This window comes from Convolutriloba macropyga, chromosome 9 (genome assembly GCF_964194025.1).
Source record: "Convolutriloba macropyga chromosome 9, txConMacr16.3, whole genome shotgun sequence".
NCBI classification, from domain to species: Eukaryota; Metazoa; Xenacoelomorpha; order Acoela; family Convolutidae; genus Convolutriloba; species Convolutriloba macropyga.
The window spans coordinates 20,119,473-20,129,723 of NC_134476.1; the positions used below are offsets into that span (position 1 = coordinate 20,119,473).

At 33.0% G+C, this 10,251-nt stretch overlaps 1 protein-coding gene across 1 annotated transcript in view; it reads left to right on the top strand.

The window, feature by feature from the left end:
* The window catches only part of LOC142346150 (uncharacterized), a 53,503-nt gene that overhangs the window by 2,475 nt on the left and 40,777 nt on the right, over positions 1-10,251 (top strand). Inside the window, exons 3-4 of the mRNA XM_075398658.1 lie at positions 584-966; positions 6,209-6,353. Of these exons, the coding sequence (XP_075254773.1) occupies positions 584-966; positions 6,209-6,353 (528 nt within the window). The remainder of the gene's footprint in view (positions 1-583; positions 967-6,208; positions 6,354-10,251) is intronic.

Genomic DNA, 10,251 nt, shown 5'->3' on the forward strand with positions numbered 1-10,251 from the left:
GAAACGAAGCCTAATAATTCAATCACACAGAAACAAGTTTGTGCATGTCATCATACACTCTATTATTAAGATGTTTATCCCGAGTCAACGAATATTTCAATAAATTATGTATAAAAAATTCATGAATCCACCAAAACTTTGTAAAGAAAGTGGTGCAATCCGCAGATTTTTCAAAAAAAAATCTGCTCATTTGGATTACAAACTTGTTTTCAAAACGATTTTTTAATATAAGACCAAAATAATTGGTAAAATTTTCAGTAACCGGTGCTGAGAATCATTGGACTGGGCTGAAATTATATATGAAATGCGCTGAGTTCTTATAAAAAATGCGATGAAAATTGAGCGCATTTCTTAAATAGTTTCAGCGAATTTCAGTGAAGAATTTTATTTGAAAGTTTCAGAGATGAATTTTATTTGAAAGTCCATTTGTAACATAAAATTTGAAGCACATTCTGCGCACTTCTTAAAAGTTAAAGCCCTTCAGGGGCGCTTACACCTCGAATTGGGAAATTAATAAAAACTACTTTTAGATTATTCCATTTTCGTTTTTTTTCTGGAAATTCGTTTAAATGTTCCTTTTTAGCAGCTACACCCCTACCCTCGAATTCAACCACCTACGTTATGGAGTTCTCAAGCGCAGATCCAGTCAGTGAAACATTAACCCTAACAACTACTTTCGAGAATAGCTGCCTGAACGATTTCTTGAATCCAAGAGAACCCGAAGAATTAGAGATCTGTGTCGCAGGACTGGTGTTGCATGGTTTAGGCTCTTTCAGAACATCCGGCGTTGTTAAAGACAAAACTTCGACGTATTTTGTGGATTTTTCTCAGATGGCAACTACTGGACTTGCAATGTACAGTACACAGATAAATATGTACGTAAGGAGTACTGCTTTTCTGTATGACGGGATCCGATTGACAACTGATGGATATTTGGAGATGTATCGGGATTATCCGGGCGGATACGTAAGTAGCCATGGTTGAAGCAGCTGCTTTTGATTTACTTACTTTCCACTCAGTCTGTTTGATGAGTTGTCTTGCTTATGCGACCTAAGGTATCGGAGTTTTCAGTGGCCGCTGGTTAAAGTATGAAAAAACATTACGTCAAATCAGCTCAGAAGTAAGTATGTTATGTGAGCTACCTGCAATCATTGAACTACCAAAAAACTTTATTCAAAAAGCTGTGACCAATCTTTCAGTTTTATTCTCCGAGGACGATATGCTTTATGTGCTATACAAAGCATCAGAATTAGTCACCATAAACGATTGAATGAAGATTCAATTAATAGCCACGAAGCGATAGCGAGGCTATTATTGGTCTCATTGTGGTTTTGTCACAATCCAAAGAACTGTTGAAACCTTTGATTTGTAATCGAGTGTAGTCAAATTGGGGAAGTGGTTTTAGTCACAACGAAGTAGCAAGGGGAGCAAAAAGAATTAGAGTTAAGGCGTGAAGGTTCTTAATGTGATTTTAAAGTTAAGTATAAGTCTTTCAGAATATTGATGTTCACGTGCAGCGATTTAATCTATATTTTTTAATGAAATGTGCTACACGTAATAAATATGTTCTACTAGTATATATTTGGAGTTGTGTGAATCCTTCATTCGACATCTACACTATTTTTGTTGTTTGTTTCAGTAACACTTTTTGTGAATATAAGAGAACTTTTGTGTTTTACCGATATTTGATGTCTTTGTTGTTCTCATGGCCTCTTGTGTTATTGAATACAAGCCTAATTGGTTTTGTAATTAAGCCAATTTTCATTTTAAAAAAATTTTAAGCTGATAGTTAAAAAAAAGTTCTACTCCGACATTTTGTTTGGTCATATCATTTTTAAAAATTTTTGAACAGGAAGAATTAATATTTATCATCAATGACAGCTAAAGGTTTTATCGTAATCGAAAAAAATATCCTCATTGAGTTTTGCCCGTTTTAGTTGTTTTTTTTTGTTTTCAGTCTCACTATTTCCAAAATAATTTTTTGGCAAAACATTTCGAAATGAACTTACCGTATGCTTTCGCTTGATAGCATTTTTTCCAATTTTGATGCTATCTGTTTTCAATTTTTCACTTTTTCTTGTTTTTTTATAGTTTTGTTGTCCTAGTGTCAGTAATAACAAGTCTCACCATCTTTATAAGGCACCAGATTTTCTATTCATTTAGGCGCTTAGTTTTTTTAGCAAGGTCTTCAATGTTATAGATACAGATAGAGACAGATGCTTCGATTTTTCACAAATCCATTATCTGTCAAGTAATTCAGTTATAATATGCTTATATTTTTTATATCTGATTAGTATTTTGCAATCTTAAATTTTACGAAAAAAAAATATAGTGCGTAGGATTTTCAGACATTTTTAATGTTTTTGAACGTTTCCATACCCTCAGTTTTCTACAATCAGGATTCTTTCGAAGTGTTAGTTGGGCTCTTTCAATTATTTTTTTTGTTTATAGAAGTATCTGTATCGTTGACCATCGATGTCTTTTTCTGTAAAAAAAATGCTAGTCAAGCCGTTAGTGTTTTCAATTGTGCGTCTTTTGCATAATAGTCATTTGGTTCTTCATCAAACTATCAGTCTTCCAGTCAAATAACGTTCAAAAACTCCCTCCTCTAATTATGATAAGCATACCATTTTGAGTTCTGCTTGAGTTTGATAAGGGGGCTATAATGAGAAAACCCCCAACTCTTTGTACTTTATTTTTGTACTAATTTTTAAATCCTTAATTCTTAAATTTCGAAAAATGATCTTTCGCCTAGAAATCAAAGTGAGATTTATTGCTTTTCTAATTGCATTCAATTTTATTAGCGTGCAACAAATGGATTTTTAATTTCTGTACTTTTTCATTCATCCGTTGAACTTCTTTCACGTGTAAATCAAACACAGTAAATAACTTCTGGTTTGATTTCAGAAATGAAAGTTTGCTAAGAACGTCATTTTTGAAATCATGAACAATGTTTTAAAACTTTATTTTACACAGATTCTTGAACAAAAAAGAAAATGTTAAATTCAAAAAATCAACTTTAAAGATCAATTTAGTAACCAAATTGCTGAGTATTAGATATAAGAAAAAAATTTGAGTTCCTTTTATTCAGTGTGAGCAAACATCCAAAATGTACAAAAAATGCAATAGTAGGATGAGGATATCTACTGCCAATCCATAAATTATTCAAATGAATTTTTCAAATAGTTTGTATTTATTCATTTACTTATACTACATAAAAACTTTTGGCAAAGAGGGTAACAATCTTCCATGTATCATAATATTTGCAAACGTTTTAATTTTTTTGATCTGGTATAATCAATGTTAGGTTTTAATCATACTGATCCAGATAAAAACTATAGCAGAAGACAACATAATTTACTTATTAACCGTTAATAGTATCTGACTTTGCCACAATTTTGCGATTAGTGTAAACTCGCAAAATTTTTGCAACGTGAATTGTTACGTCGCACGAGATCTTCAAGACAAACTGTTGTCTTGTGTTAGGTTTGCAAAGTGATTGGTGATAATTGCTATATGTTCTCAAATTGACAGTTACGTTACACGAGCTTTTCAAGTTGCAACTGAAGACCCTAACATGGTGACCAGTTATGTTGCAAAGGGTTTTGCGACATAGACGGTAATGAGTTTTGCTTGATTGAAGAAGACAATGCAATAGTTATGCGCGATGAACAGAAATAAAGGAAGTGTCAGAGAATATCTTGCAATAATTTTAGGCTTTCGATGGTTACGTCGCAAAAACGTTGCAAGTTGGACGTACACCTTGCCGATATTATTCGAAACGAACAGGTAGTTGCTAGATTTCTGCAAAGTGGACTGTTACCTTGAAATGTAATTATTATATAAGCGTATACTTTGCAAGAACTTTACTATGTCAATCGTTGCCTTGCACAAAATTTGCGCAGTGGATGATTACTTTGTAAGAGTTTTGCTACACGAAATATTACCTGCCAGAATTATGAAAGACTTATAATAAACTTTCGAGTGTTAAGAAACATGATCCTGTTTTCCGAAGCGTTTTGCGAGGTGGACAGTCCTGTCACAGTTTTGAAAATTGAACAGTCACCTTCAAAACGTTTTGCACTTTTGTTGCCTAAGTTTTAAAAGGTGATTGGCCATCATGAAATTTTTTTAGGTACGGATCACTTTTGCAAAGAATTGAGAATTAATTCAAGAGTTTTGCAAATTAGAAATGTTTTGAAGAGTTTTTTTGCAAGATTTTTGCATATCTTGCAACAAGCTTAGAGCTGGGAGGGCTATCTTCCAGGAGTTTTGCAACATGGATGATTACCTTGTGACTTTTTCTGTTTAGACAGCGGTCTCGCAAATATTATGCAACATGAACAAATGTTTTTGAAGATTTTTGCAACATGAAATGTAATTTTGCCATTGTTTAGCGAAATTGATGGTTACATCATAACGGAAGTTTAGCAAATTGGCATGGTACCTGAAAAGAGTTTTGCAAGTTGAACAGTTGCCTTGCAAGAGTTTTAATAAAACCAGTGGATACCATGAACCAAATTGAAAAACTGGATGGTTGCTTTGCAAAAGATTTTGATGTATACACTCCCAGAGTTTTGCAGTTTGAACATTTATGTGCAAAAATTTTTCGTTACGTAAATTTTTAGTCAAAAGTTGACCTTGACGGTTATTTATAAGATGATGGCCTACACTTTTACGACGTGGGTGGTATTGAAATTGTTTTGGTGGACGATTAGTTTGCATGAGTTTGGGAGCCAGGACATTCACTCAAAAGATCGACGGTGACCTTGCAGTAGAATTTCCAGTGTTATTGCAATGTTGATGATGCTTTGTGAAATGCCCGTTGGACGTTTTCTTAGCAATTATTTACAAGATCGAGAGTTATCTTGTATAAAAAATTGAATAGTCGGGTGTAAAAATGATGGACGGTTGTCTTCGAACAGTTTGCAGCTTTGCTGAGTTTTTGAAAATTGGGTGGTTATCTTTGTATGACTTTCCTAAGAAAAGGGAGTTCCTTTCGAGATTTTTGCAAGATGAACGTTTGCCTGGCAAAAGTTTTGCGAAGAGTGCTGAAACATTGAAACCGATTTCTAAAGTAGACAGTTGCCAGTTTGTTGCAACACAATTATTTTTTTCAGCAGGAAGATTTGCTCAAAGATTTTTCAGATTATTGCAACAAGGAAGATTATCGTGCAACCATTTTCCTAAGAGTAAATTTTTCCAGAGTTTTGCAGTATGACAGTTAATTGCACAAACTTTTTGTTTACGTAATTTTTGAGTTGGATATTTACCCCGATTGAGTCGCAGTTAATACCATGCGATATTCTAACGAGCTCAGCCGTTAACTTATAAAAGTTTTTCTGTGGTAAATTGTTATTTCAAAAATTTTGAAAAGATTTTGTTTTGGTGATGGTTGCGTCAAAAAATGCAAGATGGCGGTTACTTGCGATATATTGTGAGATATTGTGAGATATATTGTGAGGTTACCAGGTTTTAGCTAAGCTTAAGCTAAGTATAAGGATTGAGTGCTGTTTTCACACTGAACAGACTTCGTTTTTTTACTGAATAAACACTTTTAATAAAAAGTGACTTGATCATAAATATGTTCATAGTAAAAATACAGACTGAGAAATGCTATGATTCAGCGCTGATTTACTATGTTACTATGATACATGAACGCATATTTTGGTAGTGTGTTCTGCGAGAGAGACGGCTACCTTGTAAGAGTATCGCAAGATAAGCTGTTAACTTGCCTGAAATTTATGAGGTGAACAATTGCCTTCCAAAAGTTTTGATTTGTGGAGTGTTATTATGCACGAGTTTCGCAAGAGAAAACGTAACCGTTCAAGAGTTTTGTATGGTTGACTGTGCCATTCTTAAGAGTATTGACTGCCATTCTAAGATGATCGGATACCTGGTAAGAGCTTTGCGAGGTGATCGGGTACCTTCCTTCTGTTTCGCGGGATGAGCTGTTACTTTTCAAGAGTTCTTGTTTACCCGCAAATTTTTTGCAAGATATGAACGATTATTTTGCAAAATGTTACGCAGTCTTGCATAATTTTTGAATGTTTTTCTTAAATGACCGTCTGATTATGACTGGGGCCTCCTTTATTTCCTCATTTTACCCTGCTTTCACCCTAGAAACCCCCTAAGCACTCAGTTATAACTTTTACCCCCCAAATAGCCTCCACGCTTGAAAACAGAACACCAAGGAAGAAACTTTTAGGGAGAGATAGCGCATCGATTCTACTCACAGTTAGAGGGTGGGCACACAGCTCTAGTGATGGACGATACAGGTTCCATGTTTCTTACAGGAGGCGATAGTCCTTGCGTGGTTTATCAAGGCCAAACCGAAGAAGTGACTCTCTACTGTAAGTCTTTAGTCTTAGCTTGAGTAAATTTGTCGCAAAGCCAATGTTTCGTTCTACAGAAAACAAATAGATTCAACAGCCTTTTGTTTTTAAAGCATCGTACAAATTATACAAAAAGGGAACAAATATCGGAATAATATTTCTCAAAAACTCAAATGAAATCTTTAGTACGTTTTGAATCTCCTTTGTTTACTGTGTTTTACATTCAAACAGTGAAAATAAAAATAAAATTTTCATGAAATCAATGAGCCGTTGAAGCCGTTTGTGGAGTATAGTGCTTTATTAAGGAAACTTTTATCATATCATTATCCTTCTGAGCAGATTCTTCTGGAAATTTGCAAAACAGTTTTTTCAAAAATGTGCATTTTTAAATCATAGCCTTCGGAAGATAACAAATTGTCTCCATTAGTAAAAGGTCAAAAAGAGCAAACTCCGTGTAATGAGAGGTGTGCGAACTTCAGGATAAAGTTCTCAACCAGAAACATTATTCAATTAACTATCAATTTTTTTGTCATGGTTTTATGAACACAAACACAACAAAAAAACAACCAAAAATTTTATTGTTAAACTTTTTGCATAGAAACAGCAGCGCGCGCAGAAATTTTTGACTATTGCGCTCAAAAATTTGAAAAAGACAAAACCTTCCCAAAATTTAAAAAAAAATTATCGCAAACTCCTTTTATTTTACATACAATGACTTCAAATCCAATTGTTTCCTGCTAAAATTTATATTGCAGCTCACTTGCCAGCTAGCAGAGATCTTGCTGCTTAAAAGATGCGAACAGAAGTAAGAGCGTTACAAAAGTTTTAATTTGAATTTATTAGCAGAAACTATCCAAAATTGCTGCAATTTTGGACGCTGATGTTCACAAAGCTAAAAAAAATATTCCACCAAACGTTACGCATTCTTACATTTAAAATCCTTACTTTCAATAGCTTTTAACTCCACAGTCGAAGAGAAGGCTTTATAACATTTCAAATAAATTGCAAAAAATTCCTTTTTTAAAAAAAAGTCTCCAATATTGAATAAACTATTGTCATAACAAAAACATTCCCTTGCCAATATAACTATTCACCAATCCATCGTCAAGCTTTAAAAAATTTGTCTTTAAAGATTTAAAACCTTAAAACGGCGAAAAACTTCAAAGAAATTGATAAAAAAATTGCAGGCGTTTTTACTTGCTCTTGATTGAGAGGCAATTATTGTGAACGTTTTTGTCTTTCCTTATGCAAATTTTTTGCTTGACCGTTTTTTTATTCCTTCCTAAACAAACTTTGACTTCTGTTTGAATTATCGACAAAACTGAACAAAATTTATCTCGAAAAGCATTTTTATCTCTAAAAGCTATCCAGTAAACCAGCGTTAAGCTCGTTAAATCTTCATTGGCCCTGTTGAAAAAGAAATTTCTACGATTGGCAAAAAATTTTAAAGGAATTGACAAAAAATTGATTTGCAATTTTCATCACAACGCTGCTAACCTTCTCCCTAATGATATTTAAATATTCATCTCATTGTCTTTAGAAACCCTTCACGGACCATCCTCAAGCTCGGAGAACTGTCTCTCTGACCGCAAAAGTTCGAAAACCTCAAAATTGACAAAAACTTGAAGACAAAGATGATAATCACTATTACATTGGTTGTTTGACTTTCCGTTACATAATTATATAGGGCCAAAAAAAAACAAATGTAGAGAATTATTAGAGAAAGAAATGCACCTGTAAGAATTCTAAAAAATGGTATTTTGATACCCATCTACCAAAAAAGTTAACAATTGGTTTAAAAACCATGAAAGATTGAAACGTGAGTTTGAGACTAATGAGATCTTCAAAAATTACGCTTAAACTGTAAAATCTGTACCATTTTGAGTTGGAATATTACCAAATAGAATTCGTTCAGCTTGAATTTAAACCTTATCAGCACGTTCAGCTCTCTAAACACTTGATAGACTGCTAAAGCTAGCAAAGGGCATCTGTTGGAGCTTTAATGAGAATTCCGTGTGGAGCAAGCTTTTTATTCCGTTTTGAAGGTCGAAGTAATTGAAAAGTGCGTGAAAACAGCTTACAAAAACAGAGCACCAAAACAAAACAATTTCTTTGTGTTGTAAAAATCAATCGGTTTGGAATTTGTAATAACAAAAATTGGAAAAAGGTTTTAGGGAATTTTAGGAGATCAAGACGCGCAGTGCTGTTTCAATGAGATAGTGCATCGTCAAAATTAGTTTTACGCAGAAACAAGATTAGTCTTACGCACAAACATCATACCTAATTTTTGAATGATAATTTCAACTAACACTAGTTTTAGACACCAACTTTATTTGTATCCTACTGCTTCAAAAGACTTATCTTGAAAATCAAAGCAAATATGATGAAATTCTAGTGAAAATTAGTGTTATCATATGAAGTACGCGGATACACTCTTGTAGCAAAAACAAAATTACCCAGAAAAAGCTCAAAGTTTGGTTTTTTAACATGCCAAAAAACCATTTTGAAAAACAAAAGTGTGAGACGAGTGGACAATTTTCGTTGCCATCTGATGTATATCTTTTTTTCTATGGTTGACGTTATTTTGCAGCTTTTGATCCTTTCTTTTTATAAACTTCTGCTTGTATAACTTCGCTAAAATTACTGAAGAAATAGAGCTGTGCTAAAGGAATTGCAATATGTGACTAATAGAGAGCCCTGATATCTCAAGAGAAATGGGAAATCGTACTTCCAGTTGACAAATAAAAGCAGAAATTACACTTTTTTTGACAGCATTTCATGTGCCTTCTCTGACGTTTTCATGTGATGAAATTAAAAAGAAGGGAATTACAAGTAGTTTTTTTGTGTTCAATCTTTAATTCAATTCGTCAGTAAGCGAGACAAAATTTTAGTAACAACTGATCTAAAAACAGAATGAGCTCTGAAAATCAAAACTAAAACAATGAAACTGCGATTAGCATTGCGAGAGACTGCATCATGTTTTTCTCAAAATTAACTAAAGCAGAATCACTTGCAATGCAAAACAACTAGAAAAATACATATCGTCGTTTTTGATATTGGATCAAGTTTCCCATTAACTGATCACTGTCCTTTACTGCACTGAAAAAAGAAATGTCAAAACATAGGAAAAAATTGTTATTAAAGTAAACTTATAATAAACTATCCTACTTAATCGAATATGATGAGCAATCTGCTCACTTTTCAAAAACTAAAAAATTTTGCGATTACTGTCTGATCACTGTTTTTTTACTGCACTGAAAACAGAAATGTCAGAAAATTAGGGGAAAAGACAGAGACAACGAAACCAATCAGTTTAAAATTTTATATTACTTTCTTCTACTTCGTCGAATATGATGAGCAATTTGCTCACCATTCAAAAAATATAAAGATTTGTATTTGGCTTGATCCCGACAGTAATTATATTTGCAAGTCAACCGCATCAGGAAAAAGAGGAAATCTTCAATTGTTTTTGGTTTGAATTTACTCTGACTCTATCTGTGTTTTTCTTTGAATATTGTAGAAAACTCTAGTTTAGAATTTTTGGATTTTTCCAAACAATAAAAAGTGTGTTTAGAAGAAACATTTTTTGAAAAATCTGCAATTAATTTTCCTATATGAGGACTGGACGTTCAAAAATTAAACTAACAAATTTAGGTAAAAAAAGTGGGAAATATAGTCCACAGTTCTCAAGAATTGCAAAACTTTGTTCTGTCATATTATTTTAAAGAAACCTGTTGCTGATAATAGGGACTATAAAATGAAAAATTAAATTCATGTTAATATCAGTTAAAAAATTTTATAAACAATTTTTTAGTTTCAAATTTCAGGAAAGTTACACTTAGAATGATAAAATATTCTTGTTGAAAAATTTTATATACGAAGAACATTTTTACTGACCGAATTAATTTTATTGGAG